The sequence below is a fragment of the Dermacentor albipictus genome, chromosome 1, assembly GCF_038994185.2.
Source record: "Dermacentor albipictus isolate Rhodes 1998 colony chromosome 1, USDA_Dalb.pri_finalv2, whole genome shotgun sequence".
Lineage (NCBI taxonomy): Eukaryota > Metazoa > Arthropoda > Arachnida > Ixodida > Ixodidae > Dermacentor > Dermacentor albipictus.
This window is the reverse complement of record NC_091821.1, coordinates 168,509,754-168,531,311: the sequence shown is the minus strand read 5'-3', so window position 1 is coordinate 168,531,311 and position 21,558 is coordinate 168,509,754. Positions and strand designations below refer to the sequence as shown.

General features: G+C 46.5%; 1 protein-coding gene and 1 long non-coding RNA gene across 4 annotated transcripts in view; one reads left to right on the top strand and one right to left on the bottom strand.

The window, feature by feature from the left end:
- Window positions 1–16,765, bottom strand: part of LOC135905723 (uncharacterized) — an 86,526-nt gene extending 69,761 nt beyond the window's left edge. The window contains exon 1 of the long non-coding RNA XR_010565455.1: window positions 16,641–16,765. This is a non-coding gene — a long non-coding RNA (uncharacterized lncRNA). The remainder of the gene's footprint in view (window positions 1–16,640) is intronic.
- The window catches only part of LOC135905722 (CKLF-like MARVEL transmembrane domain-containing protein 8), a 131,678-nt gene extending 110,360 nt beyond the window's left edge, over window positions 1–21,318 (top strand). For all 3 annotated transcript variants that reach the window (XM_065436699.1, XM_065436701.1, XM_065436698.1), the window contains 4 exons: window positions 5,871–5,988; window positions 11,574–11,762; window positions 12,815–12,925; window positions 16,692–21,318. In XM_065436699.1, the coding sequence (XP_065292771.1) occupies window positions 5,920–5,988; window positions 11,574–11,762; window positions 12,815–12,925; window positions 16,692–16,829 (507 nt within the window). In that variant the 5' untranslated portion in view covers window positions 5,871–5,919 and the 3' untranslated portion in view covers window positions 16,830–21,318. The remainder of the gene's footprint in view (window positions 1–5,870; window positions 5,989–11,573; window positions 11,763–12,814; window positions 12,926–16,691) is intronic.
- Window positions 21,319–21,558: the final 240 nt, after the last annotated feature.

Here is a 21,558-nt window from a genome sequence, read left to right as displayed (position 1 = left end):
CAGGATGTGAGACGGCTAAAAAGAACAGGCACCAGGAGCAACAATTGCTTGACTTGTATTGACCCGCGTAAAATATTCATCGTTTTCGTTGACTGATTTAAACGATCCCAATCTGAACAGGGGTAATGGGGGATGCCGTAGTCGAGGGTATGGAATAATTTTGACCTTGTGTTTCTTACCGTTAATTAGGACGTAAAGCTACGTTTGTCTATGTAGTTTGTCTTTCAAAAAACGAGCATAATAGCCAGGTTTCAACCTATGACATTACACAAAGCAGCAGGCCACCAAACTGATGCGCCTTGCTAGAAACCCATCAGTGAAACAGGTCTTTGAACAATGACCAGTTACAGATAATTTTCTACGTTTGCTACCGTCGCTTACCAAGCCCTCAGAAGAAGTACCCAGCTTGTGCACGTCCCCTGCCCCCCCCCAAAAAATAACAAAGGAAAACGAAAAAAAAAGACGTTGATGTCTGCGGCAGTGTACATAACGCGACCAGGCACCTGCACTCAAATGCGAAGATACACTTGTGAACTCAGACCAACTGAGATTAAGTACGTCAATCTCGATACTTCATATCCTGAAAACAGACGCCATAGAGAAAGAAATTCAATAAGGGCGGACAGTGCCATAGAGCCAAGCGACCGAATCGACTGTAGCGCCCCAAGCCGCCGCCATTAATACCTGAACCATACTTCCGATTTCAGTTTTGGGTGCGCACGCTTTGGACGTTAGCTGGAACGCTGGCTGCGCTGGTCGGCACGGTTTTTTTTTTTTCTCTCTCTTTTTCTTCTTTTTTTTTACTGCTCAACCACGCGTGGTCTTGCTGCGGAAAAGACTGCTCAACCACGCGTGGTCTTGCTGCGGAAAAGTTTCATTAGGTAAAAAAAGATTGCGAACAATCTTTGCAAGCCTCTATCGAATTCATGGCGCGTGCAATTTCATAAAGTAGATGCAAGACTTCTCGTGATATGAGCAAATGTTTATTTTGCTCTGTATAAATGCTTGTTCCAGGGTTTTTATGCATTCATCTAACTTTGCGGTACCAGGTAAGCAGCAGCAGTTCCCGTACGAAGCTCCACTGGACGACATCAGCTGAACAAAGTAAATTACAAACATGTGTCATTTGGTATTTAGACCTTATAGGAATACTGCGTGTAGAGGCGAAACGTGCGAAAATGCTGAACGGGTGGCATTACAAACAAAAGCAATTCGTTTTTACATGCATGACGTAGAAAATACCCGATTCATCCTAAACACTACCATGCTTATATATGATGAAAACATCCCATTTCCAAGTATTCCCCCGTCCCCGAGCCTTACTTCCTACACTTTAGGAGCACAAATACACAGGAGACTGCCCGTTTCCAAAACAACTTGGCCTTATAAGGCCAAGTTGTTTTGGAAACGGGCAGTCTCCTGTGTATTTGTGCTCCTAAAGTGCAGGAAGTAAGGCTCGGGGATGGGGGAATACTTGGAAATGGGATGTTTTCGTCATATATTATGTATGGTAGTGTTTAGGATGAGTCGGGTATTAGCTGACGCGATGGTACGCTACGTACACAGAGGTGGCGACAACACAGGATCTCAACCACTGACCTTGCTAGACGCTAACAGAATTCCTTCTACTCACACTCATGCTAAATGCATTGGTGCAAAGCCTGTTTTCAGTCGTTCAGAAGACGGAATTTTCGAGTCACAAGTTCCTAGTGTTACAGCTCCTTGGCGTTATCTTTGGCGCGTTCTGTCGGCACAAGCAACACACTCCCATGTTTATCATCCCTTAGCAATCACTCGTCGCGTTTTCGACAAGCGCGTGTATCGAAAGAAGGTTTATGTTGTGGCGGGGCCATAAAAAGCGTCACAAACTTGTCCCACTAAAATTCATTACATGCCAAATTACCTTTGTCACCCCGGCCGAGCTGCTTTTCGCTAACTGCGTCACGACAGGCACGGTGACAGTGCCTCTAAATTGTCCCAAAATGTAACCAAATTATTCACAATAATGGTCGGGGTCAGCAAAACCATCACGGACTTGTCCCAGTAAGATGCTGTACGCACGAAACTAACTGCGTCATATGGCCCAGCTGCTTCTCGCTAACTGCGTCACAACTCCAGGCGCCGCGAGCGTGTCTCAAAGGTATCCCAAAGTGTAACAAAATTAATCACAATAATGGTCGGGGTCAGAGAAACCATCACGGACTTGTCCCAGTAAGATGCTTACGCACGAAACTAAGTGTGTCACACGGCCCAGCTGCTTTTCGCTAACTGCGTCACAACTCCAGGAGCCGGGAGCGTGTCTCAAAGGTATCCCAAAATGTAACGAAATTATTCACAATAATGGTCGGGGTCAGTGAAACCATCACGAACTTGTCCCAGTAAGATTCCGTACGCACGAAACTAACTGCGTCACAACGCCAGCCGCGGCGAGCGCACCCAAAAACTACCGAAATTAGGTACAATAATGTGGAGCCCACAGAGAGCGTGGGAAACGTCTCCCAGTACGAGTCATTAACTCATGTTGACTGCATGAAAACGGTTAAGCTGTTCTTTTTTTTTTGCTAGCTGCGGCACAAGTTTCAGTGCCGTGGCGTAGTCCTAAATTGCTTGAAATCCGTCGCAGACGGCCAAACAATATTTCTCACCTTGCCGTAGTCCAATAGTGCAGTGGTGCCATGACGAAGCGCAGAAACAAACGCAAGAATACACCGGGAGCCCAACAAACCAGGCTACGTCAAAGAGAGAGAGAGAGAGAGACGGGTCGCTGAACAGGCGAACTCCACAAGCGCAGGCAGCCTCGCTCGCTTCGGTCTTCGGTGGCGTGTCTGAAGCATAACGTATGCATCTGGCTCGTCTGGCATGCCGTTAGCTTGTTGCTAGGTGACGCAAGAAAAAAAAGTCGCAAAGTATAAGTTCATTTATATACAAAACTTTTTTAGTTTTGGTGGGTAAAATTTTAAAATTATAAAACAGCGCCTGTTAGCTTCATATTTCCGGTTAACACTCTTCGCCGTGTGTCCCCTCTTGTTGAATTTCTCCATGCAGGCGCCCATCACCACCATTTAGCAAGCTTGCATTATTCTTTGAAAATAAGCTTTTCAGATTACGATAACTGCTCCAACAAAAGGACGTTTATAAGGCCCCCGATGAAGCCGCACGACAATGCGATGATACAAAAATATGGCCGATGCATAAGATAAATGGGAGGGGAGGGGGGGGGGGCGTGCTTTTTCGAGATTCTGCGCCCGCTATCTCGAAGTGCGACTGAGTCTCTACGCGCCTAACAATTGCAACAAAGCTGCTGATCTTGGGAGCCTGGCCTCACAGTTCATTAACCCATAAAGCAGTTCGAGCGCTCTTTCACTACCTGAAGGCGACAGACTTGAGTGCCCGATATAGACATCCTACACCTAACTTAATGCAGGTGAAAGTGCGGTATAGACTCATGTTTTCTGCCTCTCTCTATCAATCCCCATTCCCCTCCCCACGTGTAGGGTAGCAAACTGGACTCAGTCTGGTTAACTTCCCTGCCTTTCCTTCTTCCTTTCTCTCTCTCTCTCTCTCTGTTGATTCACAGTCGGCTTGCCGTTATCAGATCAGCCATTCCCGATTTGGGCTCGGCGGTGAAAGCTGTTCACGTGGGCTTTTTTTTACTTGTTCTTTTTTCAATGTGCATTCCGTTTTCATCCAGTAAACTGCGTGCATCATAGCGCGAACTGTATCTTGAATGTCCGTACGCCACGTGGTGTAAGAGCTGTGAACTGAAGGCGATCATCAATGCAAGCTAGCACAGTCGCTAGCTATCGTCTTTTTACACTATAGCGAAGGCAGTCACACGAAACGTGTCGAAGTGCCTTTTCTCGACCACAGCCATCACGAGCAGTGCTGTCATCCATTTCAATACGGAAGGCAGAACATTTTGTAGAGCCTACTCTTATAGAAATAGCCAACAAAGCAGGGGACCCTCGTGTCCAAATCAATGCGGCATCGTAGGCAACGAGCACGCCGATAACGCTGCTCGCTCAGCTCTCGAAGACCGCACATAGGGATTCATACCGTTGCCACTGTCAGATGAAGCTAGAATACTTCGCGTACTGAAACGACTGACAAGGAAAATAACATTCAAATAGGCTAAACGTTAAAATAAAATTCAACGCCTATATTGCACCCGGAAGTAGCTGAAAGTATATGATGTTTCTGATTCCTTTGTAAACATTTCCTTCATTTGCGTCATGCAGAATTTCATGATTCACTAGACTTATTTGTTTGCAACACAATTTTCACCGAAGAAATAAACATGTCTTAAATAGTTGTGCCTGCTTTAAAGGCCTCAGCGGAAAGGAAGGAGAGACAGAAAAACCTAAAGCATGGTGGTTTTCTGTCTTTTCTGTAAAAGAGAGAACGAAAATATGTAAATGCATTGCTTCTAACAGACACTTCAACAGAGCACATCAAAGTCATCATTAGAAAATAATAAGAAAATAATACAAAGACATGGGAATTACAAATACAATATACAGCTACGACGCAGCTAGGTCATATAATTAGGCAAGAAAACAAACCATTATCGCTGGCGCGTTGTTTTAGGACTTAAACCTTATGGACTGGTCAGTCAATCAATTTTCCGGCAGTGTGTTCCAGTGTTCCCGACAGTCGCAAAACATTTATCGAAAGCCTTCGTTGTGCCATGTAAGCGTTGGGTACTAAGACTGTCAGAAACCAACTACAACAAAATACTGAGACTTGGGAAAACGCTGCCATTACCACTCGCCGGAAAATGCGGAACGTTGAGAACCAGCGTGCCTTCCGCGCATGACCTCCGAGATAAGCCGGTGCCCACGGTGTTTAAAACCTTGGAGGCTGGGATTTGCGTCATATCCGCCAACCACGAAGTACACGCGTCGTCTGCTTAGGTGTCATTAATTGGCACTTAATAATGAAATTAAACAATTACCCTGCAGCTTTGCCGAGATTGCTTTAGCATATACTACTCATATATAACCAATTTATCCGATGCGAAGTTTCGTTGCACTTGGCCTGTAAAGAGTCTGCATAATATTTCGTTCGTACAAACTGAAACTGCGTTCCTCAGGTCTGGTTAATTGTAGAAAAACTTAGGGAGCAGAGAAAAGTGAGAAATCTTAAGGTGAACTTACTGTGGAAAGAGTTCGAGAAATACGTCTGTCGTAACTCTATGTCATGAACCGAGACGCGCTATTCTTAATTACTTTGAATGAGTTAAGCAAGTCTCATTAGGGTTCCAAATAGCTAAGGCGCATTCGTGCATGGTACGAATTAACGTTCAGTGACCTTGTGCGTAGAAGCCTGAGACAGGTTTAATAGAAAGCCTGCGACAATGCCGATGAGTACCTCAAGGTAACATTATCGGGTTCAAATAATGAATAATTATCCCGCACATTTCGTTATTCCTGTAGCCGCCCAGAACGCCTTACGCAAGCACCGAAACACCGACGAAAAACGATGACACAGTCGGCAGTATTTTGCGTCGACAGAATGACAGTGGTGTAGGTAGCTTGACTTAGTATGCTACATGTGCTACCAGCGCTGCGAAAATTCGCCGGCAGGCATCTCGTCTATCTCTCTTGTGACCCAAGCCTCATGCTTTGTGCTAGTAATATGCCAAAGTGCATAAGCACCGTACTGTGTGCACCTTAATATTCGAGGCATTCAGCGACCAGAGCCACCCGCCAATCACTGTCCTTACTGTCCACAACATTACAAGCTACACGTTACGAGCAGGGTAGACACGAATGCCAAAGTAGAAGCTGTACCGATTCTGTCACATTATTAAAAACCCGACACAGTAGGCGGCGTTTCCGAGTGTCATTGGCGGCGTCTCTTCTTCGCAGACGGGGCCTGCTGTAGCTGTGCAGACTGCAGAGCGCAGTGGAGCCCAGCATGCCGACCATCGGCGCTGACCGTGGATTCATGGCCACCGCCAACGGGCTCCTGAGGATAGCCGAGATCGTAAGTGCACGCAATGCAAATGCGTTCGTCCTCTCTGGTCACAGAAAAAGAAAGAAGAAAAGAAATAAATACACAAGAGTGGCAACTACGCTCTCCGGCGCGACAAAGTAGTGTCGCAGATGCGCCGTGCGTCGATGCCCGTCTCAAGTGATGGGGAAAACATGCTCGCCAAACCACTCGATCCATCGGACGAAGCGCCAGAAAGATGGCTGCTTGAATTGTTGAAACCAGCTGCAAACTTGTTGGATGCGCCTGTTGATACGAGCGATAGGGAAGGATGTAGATAAAGGCAGGGAAGTTAACCATGAAGTAGACTTGGTTAGCTACCATCCACGGGGAAAAGGGGTGCACGGGAAACTGCCGCGCGACTGGCCGCCCGGCAATTTCGCGTGTACTCGCGGGCTTCTTTCACGCTCGGAAAAACACGTTTATGTAGCACGTATTGAACAGAAAGCTCTATCGGGAGTTTTGCATGTTGCTCTACAATTTTCTTATTGACACTTTTAATCTAGCTATACTATTTGAGAAGTTGATTAATTAATCCGGACTGATTATGTAATTAGACGCAATGCAAAAAATAATCTGAATATCTACAAGCGACGGCAAATAACATGACCTTGGGTCTCTCCAGCTACGTAGCATTTTCATATTATTGAATATTGGTGCATGATAGTGGGGACACCCTGCGTAGTCTACAGATGACACAGCCGATGACAACCCAGTTTCAGAACGGGCCATATTGGAATGCCGATATCCGAGCCTGCCATCGTGCAGAAGGTGACGAAGCCATTGCCACAATTTCAACAAGCTTGTACCACCGCCACTGGATAAAAAAAAAAGTTTTCGTTCTGCCGCGTGCATCGAAAATGGCGTGATCCCCCGCGGTGCCACCAGTCGAGAACTGTTGTCTGGGATCGGCATAGAAAAAGTCCCAATTTCGCCCGAAAGGCGAAGCATCGATCGCGATAGCAAATTATTCGACAGCTATGCAAAGTAAGGATAGTAGTTTTATCGTCCGTATAGTCTTGTAAACATTCGCTTACTAACTAAATTAACAAGCATGTTGTCAACGCGCACAGACAAACATGAACACACCACACTCGATGACCACGGACGCTCGCTGTCAAAACGCTGGTGTGAGGAAGTGCGCCAGCAGCAGAGAGCGAAGTGACCTTCAACGAAAACTGAGCGGTGAGACCGCAGCACGCACGAAAGTGTGAGCCGTTGGCGCACCTAGACTCTGCTCCTAACGCAAATCGCTTGCAAGATACGGCTCGCGCAACCCTGCGCGGCCGCACAATACGCAGTTGCTGCCTGAGTACAACGCCGCTCCCCCACCACCCCCTTCCTGCCCTCCTCGGTGCCTCGCCCGCGACAGAAGACGGCGCGCTTCCTCCGCGCCTTCCTTCCTGGAGCGCGCGAGAACGTCGGCTCTCCTCGCATGCTTCCACTCGCACATGCGATACGGCGCCCGGCGACAGTGTTACCTTGGACTCTGCCGCCGACGGCAAAAATGCGCCCGGCGTGTCCATATAATTGTTATCGCAATAAAAAGCACAAGGAACACGTTTGGAACGCCGTCGCCCATGGAAGCCGACGCGACCCATTCTCAACGCGTAGCGCCTTTCGGGCCAGCCAAGCGGCCGCGGATGCAACTATGGCTGTTAGGTTCGCTGCCTTTGCCGCCCGCGTGACGCAGCAGGCCGCAACTTCTTTTTATGCGAAGCATATTACGAGGGCTCAACCCAGCTCCTCAGGCGCGGCGGTGACCATGAAATCACGTGACACCGTGACGTCACGACAGAGGAGAAGTGGCTTTGGCTCAACTCTTGCAAGACGGGCTGGGTGGGAATCGAACCAGGGTCTCCGGAGTGTGGGACGGAGACGCTACCACTGAGCCACGAGTACAACGCTTCAAAGCGGTACAAAAGCGCCTCTAGTGAATGCGGTGTTGCCTTAGAAACGCGCTGTTTCTAAGGCGTGCGTCTCTTGCTCAGGCGCACATTTCGTTGCCGCGCCGAACGCTGCTTTGCTCGACGCTCACCGCGTCCAATGCGGGGCGCGTAGTCGCTGCCCTGTAGCCCATTGTCTTACACCCCTTGGCGGGTCGACGGGAACGCTGTCGCGTTCCACTCTTGAAGGCGAAGAAGTAATGCATGAGTTGTTTCTTCGTCTAGCCGAACCAAATATAGCCAAGCAACAGCAGTTCACCAGGCTAAACAGTGGTTCAACAACTAAAATAAAGGCTAGTATGCTTCGCATCCTGGGCTTAACCTTACCTAAGCCACAGCCATTTTTTTTTCTTTTTTTTTATCCAGCGGCCGCGCTTGCACAAACGGCTTCACTACTGACCATAGGTCGGCGAACTCACTCGTGAGTCGACTCGATCATGATTCGACTCGCTCAGACTCAGAGTGACCCGTGATTTTTTTTTTGAGTGTGAGTCTGGCTGAGCAGAATCTGGATGTGCACGGTTTCTATTTCCTGCTTATATTTCGGAATTAACCTCCCCGGTCCCCTGATGTAGGATGGCAAATCGATTTTTAGTTATGGTTGACCTTCCTGCCTCTCTTCTCTGTTTCGTCTATCTCTCTCTCTCTCTCTCTCATAAAAACTATTTCATAATATTTTCTGTTGTGCCTTTAGATAGCTAATTTCTTTACTGTCAACTGTGCAAATTTATAAGTGTTCGCCTAAGTGAACAATCGTTATTTTAACGACAACAATCTAAACAAAGTTGTTTCCGAGGATGTTTTACCCGGTTCCATGATATATAGAAGATCGATGTATAATGTATTGTAGAGTGTGTTGAATACACATGTATAAACAAATACGTATGTGATCCGATCTAGAGAAGCAGACGCATTGTACTTGATGAAGTGTATATTGAGCCGTGTCAACCGCTGCAGACTGTCTTGTTGATCAGGGGGCCAAGACCTTGTCAGGCTTTCTCGCCTTTAGCCTTTGCCTCCCGCGGGGAAATTTTGTATTCTTCCTGCAAAATAAACATGTTTGATTTGATTTGATTTGATTTGATTTGATTTGATTTGATTTGAATCCGAAGCCAGGCCTTCCGGCAAATGCTGTCCCAATAAAAACGTTTATACCATTACCACTACCTGTAAAGAATGCACGAGAAATTCTGCGTCTGGATTTTAGCGTTCTCAAGTGTACTCCCAACGAACGTGGCCCACATGATAGACGCAAGGAAACTAAACGCGGAGACGAGTTTCGTCGACGGCCCATTGCTTACAAGTTGCGGTCATGCTCCCTTTCTATCCCAAACCGAGCTGCTGGCGCGACTTTCTGGGCCAGTACCTTCTTTTCGGACTCCACGCGGACTTCGCATTCCGAAAACACGCTTGAGAACGCTACACTACAGGCGCGCAAGCACGTTATGGCCTTTTGATGCGAAAGCATCAAATGACCCATTGAGCGAAAAAGCCGGCGGCGTCTCTAGCAGTGAAATGGCACCCAAATTCTCATTCGCTGCGACGCCACATCACGAGGCGCCTCGGCAGAGCAGAGCAGGTGGATCAGAACACCTGCTGCCGAGTTAGCGCACCAGGTGTTGCGTGAGGCGAGGGGGCATCGCCGCGACGCCACGCCACCAGAGCCACGACGCCACACGTCACCGGAGCAGGATAGCTCCGGTGACGTGGCGTCTGCACGTCTGCACGCGGCGTCGCCGCGTGCAGACGCTGTTCTCTGGTTGATTGTGTAATCCGCGCGTTCCTTGTTCGCGCGAGTGCTCGCTTGCGTTCTAAATGCGCCTCCGTAAGGTCAAATCAAACGCGCCAAGTGTCTCAGCGCGCTCGTTTATCCGTTAAGAGTTCGTAACTCGAAGAACCGTTCAGCGGGGTTCAATCAATCAATCAATCAATCAATCAATCAATCAAAAATTTTATTTATGTTTTTCAAAGTATGATTACAACAAAAAGGGTATGCAGGAGGGGGTCCCAAGGTCCTAAGATCGTACCGGGACTCTCTGTAGGTACATGATTATGGGATACAAATTACGAAATTAGCAGAAAAATATAGAATCAACCAAGCCAACAGAAGAAACGGATACATAAAAACTAAAGTTTATATATGCATAAATCCGTCTTGTGAAGGCATAAATAATTGATAGAGAACTACAAATTTGCACTAACACGGAAAATATGCAAGGAAAGTTAACATGAATAGTAACAGTGCATCGTTATCGTGTAAAATAATTACAAAGATAAATTAGAAAGAAAAAAAGAACAGAGTACATACAATAAAGAATCATAAAATAATGATTTATTTAAAGCATAGGTTTTAAGAGCTTTTTTTAATGCAGTAAGAGATGGTGATGTTGTGATGGGGTGGGGAAGAGAATTCCACATTTTAATGGCGCAGAATGATGCTGTCATTTAACCATAACTAGTAAGAGGTTTAGGGAGCAAGAAATAATTTTTCTGGGCAAAACTAGTAGGGTTAGTATTCTTCTAGAAATCCAAGGAAATAATATTGTGTGTCAGGTCTTTATTAATCAACCTGAAGAGCATAGTAATTAGATTGAGTTCGAATAAATCAGTAATTGTAACCTATACCTGTTATTATTTTTTTTCATTTCCCCATAACCAGTTATTTGTTTTTCTAATACCTATGTTTGTGCTGCAATGCTTAGCGCTGCTTTTTACAAAGTGTTTTGTTATTTTGTTTCAGTGTTTATTTGGAAAATTGAAAATCTCTGCCTTTGTACTGTACTGCCAAGTTGATAAAGGGGGCAGGAGCTCTGTCAAGCTTACAAGCTTTTAGTCCTGTCTCCTTCTCTGTCCAAGAGAAAAATAAAGACTGAATTGAATTGAATTGAATTTCTTGTCCATCCATATTATATCAATATTTTATCGACTAAAGTTAGAAATAATGCGCAGAGCTTGGTTTCGTATGTGCTAAACAAATGATAAGTCGCACTGATACGTGTTGCCATAAGCATCACTACCGTAATTAATATAACTATGAATGAACGCATAATAAACTGAAAGAGGAGCAGGAGCAGACAGTCAAGATCTAGGAGTGCTCTTATACCGAATGAAGTTCTTTTCTTAACTTTTTTTCCTTAGCTTTTCTTTCTTTTCTTAACTTTTCAATTGGACATTAAAGCTTTCGTATTTACAACTCACAAGAAGTGCCTAGGTGTCAACAGATTTTCTTTTTTCTTTACAGCCCGTGAAAAAAAAAAAAAGCCGTCCAAAAGCCCTTTGATCAATACCTTCTATTTTTTTAATACACTGTGCAACCTTTTCAAGTAATCATGCCCCAATTTGAATGTTTAAAATTTGCACATTCGATACGAACTCACTTAAAAAGAAATTGTTGCAAACAACGTTTCGTTGGCCTTACACGTCTAAGAAATGGCTCTTGTTTTGTTTTCTTTTTACTCAAGCTGCGTGAAACACCCGGTATGTGCCGCACGAAAGTACAAAAGAGGCGGGATAAGACAAATACACATTTCTCTCTATAGCAACAGTTTGCATCGGCCAGTACCTTTGAGTAGATTGTGTTAGGCGTTCGCTTTCCAGTTCCAGCTATAGGAATTGGTTCTTCCGCCCTCGCAGATCTTGGGCCTGTGCGGGCTCATCTGCATCGAGTCACTCAGCGGCGAGTGTTATTACGCCTACCTACACCGCTACGAGTTCAGCCTGTTCGTGGTCATCACGTCGTTCCTGTTCGCTTTCTTCATCATCATGGTGTTCGTGCTACGCGCCCAGGAGGCCCTGGCCAGATGCTTCAACGTCCCACTCTCCGTAAGACCTCACTGGCAGTGCGCCCTGCCGCAAAGAAATTATTTTCCTTGATCTATGCGTAAGCCGAAGAGAAAACACAAGACGATGCCCGTGATGCTGTAGGCTACGTTGCACTACGCCATCGGCATATCAGCGCCATTAATGTAGCCCACACTAAGCGGGGTGAAGATCAAAGTTATCCCGCATTCCTCACTCACGTGCACAAATATGCTAGCATGAAACCTTCGAAGAAAAATTCCAGCTCTAAATAACCCCCGTAACTCAATTTCTGCGGAATTAAACAAAGACACTCTTGGCGGCACTGTTCTAATCTTGCTTCTATTAAGTATTCCTATGCGGTGGTTCACCAGCAATTCTGAAAGCAATTAATGATGGCGAGCGGGTAAAAAAAATGATGTACGTTTTATGGCCTATGTCCTACAACAGTACTCGTCAGTAATCTTTCCGTATACCTCTTTTATTTAACATTCTATCATATCTACTTTCCCACGAGGAACGCTATGGCACGATGGGACACGCATGCCGTTTCTTGCACGCCAATACCTGACGCCAGAGTTAAAGAAAATTGACGCAAGATTCATTAAGAATATTTTAAGAATATTGTTGTGGGACAAGATAAGCCCTAAATATTGTACGTTTTTTTTAGAGTCACACACACGTTTGTATGTAAATTTTATGTTATCTTTACGGTGGCTGAAGGGTCATAATCTTAACAATATTTAGAAACGACGCTCTGCTGCGCCACACTATCAAAGTATGTACGCACTGTGTCGACTCTGCAACAGTGTGTATATTCTTTGTGCACCAAACAGAGGTCGCCGTTACAATTATTTCAGTGACTTGGGATATAAAAACCCGCGAGACTGCAGTTATCTCTGCACTTATTCGACTTGCAATAGGAAGTCGCTTCACCACCACTTCTTTTGCTCTTGAAGAAGACTGGGATATAATCAATGGCGCACAAAGACACAGTCAGCTTTCTTTCTTAAATGTTTACATTGTAAATGTGCGCCGCCGGTATTTGCAGCCCTGTATTGATGTTCTCTTTACAGCTACTGGTGAGCGACAGCTTCATCGCTCTGTTCTACCTGATCGTTTGCCTGCTCGAGTTCACTGCTTTCTGCCCAGATCCAGATGACAATGCATCGACCAAAGTCGCTGGGGTAAGCATCACCACAGGGTTTTCCTGATTAGATCTAGTGGGCACCAACAAAAATAATTTTAGCCAACCACGCTTGTTAAAAGAATATAGTGAGTGTTCAAAATTAAGCTTTTTGGTTTCCTTTAAATTAGGCACTGGGAGGCATGCGAAGACCACCTGTGCAAATAAGTTATGTGGCCAGGGGGACACAAAGTGAGATGATAATTATCGCTGTCAGCAGCCCAATAAATTGAAATTAAATAATTAACTTTTTATTGACGGCAGTAAGTGGGTATGTTTCTAAAAAGTTAGGGGCAGTCGTGTTTCTACGCAGTATCAGTTGGAAGAATCCTTCTAGCGTGTCTGTGCTGCGAGATATCCGACCCCAAATTTTAATTGTCGTTCGCATGATTACGCATGCAAGAGAGTTAAGATCGGCGCAAAGCCCCTCCCTGATGTGACTCGGCTGTTGCATGCGGCGTTTAGTCTGACAACAGGGCGGAGGCATTGGCAAAGATGATAACCGTCCTCCTTCCCCTCTCGGCTGGCGAAATAAAAAATCGAAGAACCCGGAACCGCTGTCGCAACACGTGACCGCGCAGCCTGGCGGCAGCTGCCATGCCGAGACAATGGCGCGAGCGGAGAAGCCGGAGGGCAGTGCGCGTGCGTAATGGTGACTAGACGAGCGGGTATGGTCCTTGCCTGGACTACGCAAATGAAGTGGCTGCTGATTTCCAAGTATTGTAAGTTTCATTGAAATCTAGAGCAACAACTACACGGCATACCGCGCGGTCATATCTTGATTTCGCCAGTCGAGAGGGGAAGGGGTACAGTTATCTTTGCCAATGCCTCCGCCCTGTTGTCAGACTAAACGCACCATGCAACAGCCGAGTCACATCAGGGAGGGGCTTTGCGCCGATCTTAACTCTCTTGCATGCGTAATCATGCGAACGACAATTAAAATTTGGGGTCGGATATCTCGCAGCACAGACACGCTAGAAGGATTCTTCCAACTGATACTGCGTAGAAACACGACTGCTTCTAACGTTTTAGAAACATACCCACTTACTGCCGTCAATAAAAAGTTAATTATTCAATTTTAGTTAAGTGGGCTGCTGACACGGATAATTATCATCTTACTTTGTGTCCCCCTGGCCACATAAGTTATTTGCACAGGTGGTCCTCCCGTGCCTCCCAGTGCATAACTTTACGAAAACAACAAAGCTTAATTTTGAACGCCCGGTATATACATATTAGGGTTTTAAGGCCAAAACAACGATCTCATTATGAGGCGGGCCGTAGTGTGGGACACCGGATTAATTTTGACCACCGGGGTTTCTTTGACTTGCACCTAAATCTAAGTACACGCCCGTTCTTGCATTTCGCCCCCATCGAAATGCGGCCGCCGGGGCCGGGATCGAGCCCACGACCTCGAGCTCAGCAGCGCTAAGCTGTGTACCTCGGCATGGAGCCCTGAATGTGAACACTGGACAGTCTGCTAGGCATATAAATATCTAGAGGAGTTTGCTGAGGCACAACAATATCCGGAGTAAATGACTGCCACCAATTACAGAAAACCTCCAACCACGATTTCGATAAGCATCGTGTTGCCCAGTAACTGACAAAAGAAGAGGCATGAAGAAAATTAAAAGTTGCGAATAATATTCGTATAAGTGAGGAAATCGGTTACCTTACAAGGGCAAGCGTTATCTAAACATCAATTTTAGCGAGGAAAAAAAGCAAGAATAAATAAAAACAGTACTCCTCCCTAACCTGCCGCATTGTGACTGTAGTGGTAGACAAACGTCGTCGTGTATAAGCTAGTGTACAGTGGCTACATCGGAAGATAAAGCGGCGGGGTGAATCACAGTACTTGAGAAGATTTCTATGAATATTCATTCGGCAACACGCGTGGCAGGCAATGCAAAACTGTCCGGAACATATCTAATGAAGCAGTTATGCACGACAAAGATCTTGGGCCCAAGGTTTACCTACAAAAGAAGAACGCGAAGGGCCCGAGCCGTTGACTTTGCCATTAACCAAGGTCGCTCTTTTCGTTAAAAAGACATAGTGCATCTTAGGAAGAAGAGTAGCTTCAGCCACTGAATAGTGGAAAACAATAGAAAACAAGTAAGAGAGGAAAGGAGACATATTTGTGCGCTTCATCTACTAAAGCATGATCACGCTTGCCCATAGTTGCTGGGTTGATGCTCATTAGTGACGCTTGAGCACCACTGAGTGGATTATGAGCATCTGAAACTCAAAGTGGAGATTATGGCATGTATATGGTTCATGAACTTTCTGTGAACTATATATATGCATAAAGGGAGCCTAGAGAAAAACACTAACTCAATTTCAACTGATAATGTACTCTTTGAAAACTCTATTTTAGTCATTTGCGTGGCTTCAGGTTGATTACAAGAAAATAAAATGGCGGCAAATCTTTTTTTTTTAATTTCGCGCGAGAGCCACTGTGCTGGTAGTCGTCAATGCGACGTCACGGATGGAAAAAAATCTCTCGAATCGGGGACATTGTGGTGCAATAGAAGGTCCCAAACTTGTCAAGTTGACTCTACGGCTCTTTGGAATGCAATGTAGTCCGTCTTTACCGACAAGAAAAATCAAATAGGCCTGAACAGACGCCCTCATAATGCATGACGTAATGACAAGCAGATGCGAGAACTTCAAAGCGACGCTGGCCCCATCTTTTGTTCTTGCGTGAAGCCTCTTCTCACAATTGTAGAAAAGGGATCTACTAATAGAGCTCAAATTATTTTTTCCCTTTGGTGTCCCTTTAAGCTCGTTCTGACTTTTATTTGATTTTGCCTTTATTTTCTGATACATTCTGGGTTTGGTGCGTGTTGTGTGGGGGCTAAACGCAAAGTAGCAGCTGGCATCACCCGTGCCAGTCAGTCTCCTACACGCACATGCTTTTAAGGAAAACTGACTGAAATGCTCTTGTCTGTGCTCGTGTTCACTCTTGTACTTAAAGCCCATCTTTGCCGCCAAGGCCGCCTGTAATCCCGGTTCGTCAGACACAACCAAAGCACAGCGTTCTTCTATATTGCATTTGTTTTAGCTTATACAATGATGAACGACCGATTTACAAGTCCACGCGCTCTTATAATTTGTGTCACACTATGACGGTCCTAAATATCCGAACACTCATTCTACGATTCAGCCTAATACATTCGGAGTCGTACAGTTCTAGAAACTCGCTAACTTTTTATTAACAACTTATTGCGAACGGATGTCCGCCGGCATCCAGGACAGACACGCGGTCAGTTAAGCGAACCAGACACCCCGAGTAACCTTGGTGTTTTTCTTTTATTGCAGACCAGTTATACTTACGTAGTACGTGCTAAGCAGCTCGACCTAATGCGACCGACCCTATTCAAGGACGTTTAATACGTAACTGTGACGTCTTTATTCGAGCGACCTGCATAGAAAATTAACGGGGTATCGCATATCTGACAGTAAAGGTGCAAGCCTGAAAAGACGGTAGATACGATAGGCGCCCTAGACTATTTTCAAAGTAAATTTTAATTCAATAATTCCAAGTGATTACGTGGTTATTCTAATTGGAAGTAACAACGTCGACAATTTTTAGAATAAACATAACAAATACAAAAGCAGCGTTTTGGATGTGCATTGCGCTGTCCTTCATTGCTGAGCTCGAGATAGCTGTACGTGAATGGCTACGAAGTACAGTGGTTCAAGCCCTGTGCGATGCTTACCTTTCAGCGCGGTGCCAGCGCCATTCGAAAAATGTCCTCTTTCATCGGCAGGTGTTCGCCATGTTCGCCATGATGTGCTTCGTGGTCTCCTCCTATTTCTCGTACAAGTTCTTCCAAGAGGAGAGGCTACCCGCACTGCCGCCGCCAGGCCTGCACTCGGTCACCGTCACGCAGGTGCTGCCCAAGTAGCCACGCCGTCGTCTCTGCCGTGGCCCGATCACGCCGGCAGACTCTTGAGCAACTTCGCACCTGCGCGGAATGAGAAACGTTGCCGTCTTGGATGAGGACCACTTCAGCTGTTCCTGCGCCTTGCACACCTTCGGGCGAAGCATGGGGCACCGGGTGGGAAACGCTCGCGATACACGCGTGTCGGAGTGTGTGATAGTCCCAACGTGGCAAGCCCGGAATGGTCCGCTCCCCCCGCCGTCTGATGGGAGAAGCGTCGGCCAGACAAAAGTGGGGAGTTTGACCCGTTTATTGTGCACATAGACACCGCTTTGGTATAATCTCTCCAAACATCGTAAGGGAATGAGGCCTTGTTTATCGGCGATTCTTTTGTTTTTTGTTTTTTTTTAACCCATCTTTCCAGCCAAGTATGGCCCGCATTAGCGCTGCTGTTTTCGTTCGCTTGAGCCGCATAGCAGCAATCAACTGCGCCACCAGTTTGGGCGTAAGTGGTATGTGCAGATTCGGAAAATTCAAAAACAAGCCCCTGATGCACATGATATTTAATGCTGTGACATTTCTCATTTTCCCCTGACATATTCGTCCCATAATGCAGCGAACAAGCTTCAAAATTTCATCCACTGAGCCCAAGTGACAAATGGACTCATCATCTTGTCACCTTCCACTACAGTATAATTCATCTAGACCTCTCGTCCAGAAACAAACATGTCCCAGTAATGTGTACTTCACGCACACCGTAACGGCAGCTATGCCCCGTGATGTTTCCACGAAGCATTGTACATTAGTGAATGGAACAACGGGTGAAAACGGCATAATGTCAAGTGGCAGACAACAAAGTTCAAGTGAGTTATTGTAATTATTTACAGCAGACGATTCAGCAAACTAATCCCACTGCGCTCAGGTCGAATGTCGCGTAACCTGAATGTACCAGAACAGAGAAGGATGGAGCTGAGAGGTGGAGGAAAGGTTATCTAAATCCGAGCACGAGTTTTACAACAGCAGTCATTCTCCATGTTGGAATAAGTTACTAATAGGTGTTATTGTCAGTTCTGTCACGTTTATTCTTTATCCACTTGATAATTAAGAACATTGTTGAGGTCTAGGACATGTTTTGTTTGTATGTCATTTCTGTGAGCGTTGCTTTCGCAATAAGTGGCACGATCCATCCAGAGACAACTAAGAGGCGAAAGCCGAGCTCGTTGCTGCAATACCTGCAACGGCTGAGTGGCGCACTTGCCTGTGAAGTGCTAGCATCGTGCACAGCGTGGTCCTGTTGAGTCAACCTAATCCGAACAAAGGGGTCTTTTCATTGCGGGCGGATGAAACCGCGGCACAGTTACAGCTAAGTTGGTGCGGGAAAGATATACTTTGCCAAGGAGTTATAAGGTAGGAAACCTGGCCCCCGCTTCCGTAAGTCGATCAGTTTGTTACGCTGCGTATTTCTGTATGAGGTAGCGCTGATGTCACACACGACGTGGCGGCGAGGGAGCCAGGCTATAGTGGGCTACTGCGGAAAGCTAGCGCGCAGGGGTTCGCGCGTGCAGGCGCTGACGTCAACGCGGAAGGGGGCGTCGTGCAATGCGCGCGCTCCTGTCCAGGCTACAGTAGTTTGTGGGGCCTGATGAAGCCGAAGCCACTGCTCTTGCGGGCCCAGTGTAAATAGAAATTTGTGCGCCCGTGTACGACATGCGCACATCTCGTACACAGACACTAAAATTACGCATGTCGCACAGACGCATGTCGTACAGAGACGCACATGTCGCACATAACATAGCGTCGCACATCACTCGTGCGTCAAGGCTTGCCTGAGGGTGCATCGAGTGAGGTTCTTGAGGTTGATGGAGTGTCGACAAGATATACAGTGAAAGCTCGTTAATTCGAACTTCAATAATTAGAATTTACGGATAATTCGAACTGTACGATTTGGTCCGGCCAAGCTCTACAGAAGTCTATGTATGAAAAAGTCCGTTAATTCGAACGCGAGAAAGTTCCCTTACGGATTATTCGAACTACGCTCGCCTGGCACACGGCCAGAGAAGCGTGCCTACTGCCTACACACAAGGCTGTATTGCCTCCGAGACGAAGAGAACGGCGAGAGAAGGCAAAATCGGAAAAAAATCTAACCGACGCGGGGTCAGCCAGAAGGCAGCAGCGGCTGCCGCCTCTCCGTTCTACGTAACCTCCGAGACTTCTTGCCCATTGCGAATCTCGGAGGCTTTGCAAATCTTGTACAGCTGCTAATGTTGTGCGGAGATGGCACGGCAAGCTCCAAAACACAGCGAATCAAGTACGTCGCAGCGCGCTTGCAATCAAGAACCAACGAATCAGGGCCTTCGCCACCTTCACACGTTCAGCGTCTTTGTCTCGGCAGTCTTCATCGGTTGTGCATCTCTGTTTTCAGCTTAGGAGGTATCGGCCGTCGCGATTCATTGTGATGGTGTTAAGCCTCGGCTAACGTTCGTTTCGGTGGACATCGGTGGTGTGGCACAGTCGGACCCAGAGCTTCGACTTGAAGATGGCGTGTGCCCGCGGCACACGCCATCACTTTCTGACACGCCAAATTTCTGACATGCCCTACTCCTTCCAAATCGCAGTTTACTGTTGCCCTCCTTCACTTTCGTTAGTTCGAACTTTCGTTAATTCGAACTGAAGCGGCTTCCCCTTGCGGTTCGAATTAACGAGCTTTTACTGTAATGGATATAGATAAAGGAATTTGATTACAGAAGCACTACGCAGTGCATGAGGGAGGGATTGAGTTCTTACATGACTCGTCTGAGGTACGTACGTGATTAAGCTATCATCAGAAAGTGTGTTGCTTGTCCTCTGTTGGATATTAGATCATCCAAAAATATATCAGCATGCTGTTTTCTCGCACGAAAGTCAAGGGTGTCGCTCAGCCTACAACCTACTATCTGAAGCCGTGCTCATTATTACTGCTCTAAAAAAAACATATTTTTTTTTAATTTTCTTGCACCGAGTGAAGCGTCCATTGTGATGCGATATTGACCTACATCTATCATCTCACGAACTTCGTTCAGTGCAACGATACCTATAGCTTCGTTTACATGAAATCCACGCGAATGGATCGAGTCAAAAGTCAAGCTGACAAGTCTCTCGCGGCCAGGTTTACACGCATTTTCTAAGGGGGGTGAGCGAGTAAACCCCAATGCAGGCGGGTTGGCAGAACTTCGCCTCGACGTTCGATCAGCTCGAGCCGCTAGCGTTTACACGAACCCGAAGACCGGATGCCGGCCCGACAAGGACACGCGACTCGACCTTATCACGTTCATTTAAACGGAGCTCATGTCTCCTCCATTGTCCACCTCTGATCGCCCTCCATGCAACGCCGACTAAATGAAAACGGTCACAGAAAGATTTGCAGCGCACAATGGCCGAGTCCTCCCCCAATCCCTGAAACACGCTGCCAGTATTTGTTACTGATTGGTTGAAACGAGCTCGGCTTCGCTGCAGTGCAAGGAGACGCGCGAGACAGAGTGTAGCTGTTGTGCTTCTTTGTAATGAACATTGTCAAGTGTGGTGGGTGACTTCTGGTAGTCCAGAGGACATGGCTCCTGTGGCTTCTTGTCGTTCCCGAGTTATGTGGAAAATCACGTCATGGGTATACGTTATGAGTGAATGAAAATTGTGTCCCCATTGGTGTCTACGTGGGGGAAAAAGGACAGAACCACTCGAAAGATTAACTATGTGACAAAAGCGCAGAGACTGCATGGAACATGCCTGTACAACCACAAGTCTGTCCCTGACTACCGAAGTGATGAACGTTTCTGGGACTGTCTTGATCCAGTTTTATTGTTTCAAGTGGCTTGAATGGGTTTCGCCTGTCTTCAGCACGTCATGTCGGAGGGGTGCAACGTGAATTGATTCTCTGTGGTGTTTATGAATATGCAGCAGAGACCAACGTACGTGAATAGCGCTGACGGACGTATGCGTAAAGATGAACGCAGAGAGAAGGAAGCATGTTCATTATAACGTTCTTAGCGCTTATAAGAATGGGGCTGCCGGAATCCTACCGACAAGCAGTGCATCAATCACTGCCGCATTTCCCCTACACTGCTCCCTGTCCAGATAACCACGCTTTTTGCATACTTCTATAGGCATAGCTAGAAGCGCAACGTGCGTCACTAAGTTAGAGATCTTAACACTATGTGCTGAATGTTCGTCCATGTCAAACAATCCTCAGCTTCTCTTGAAAGAGGCCTCTGGAAAAACTCCGTCGACACCCGCTCCCCCAAAAAGCTGAGATAGAGGGCATACTACAAACGGGGCCAAGAGAAAAACGTTTGTTTTACGACCACGAAGTGGTATGCTCCATGGAGGTTGAATAACACACCACGAACGGACTAACATTATACATTCATAAATACGTTCATTCGTAAGCGAAGCATGTAAGACGTATTTAATCAAAATAAAAACAGATACGAACGCGCATGTGCGGATATCCAAGTGCTCAATAAAATGTTTGCAATGCTTACCTGAACCCTTCGCATGGAGAACTGGCAAAACACTGCGGGCTGCCCAGAAAAATGTGTGTGTGTGTGTGTTTGTGCGCGCGCGCGCGCGCGCGTGTGTGTGTGTGTGTGTGTGTGTGTGTGTGTGTGTGTGTGTGTGTGTGTGTGTGTGTGTGCGTGCGTGTGCGTGTGTGTGTGTGTGTGTGTGTGTGTGTGTGTGTGTGTGTGTGTGTGTGTGTGTGTGTGTGTGTGTGTGTGTGTGT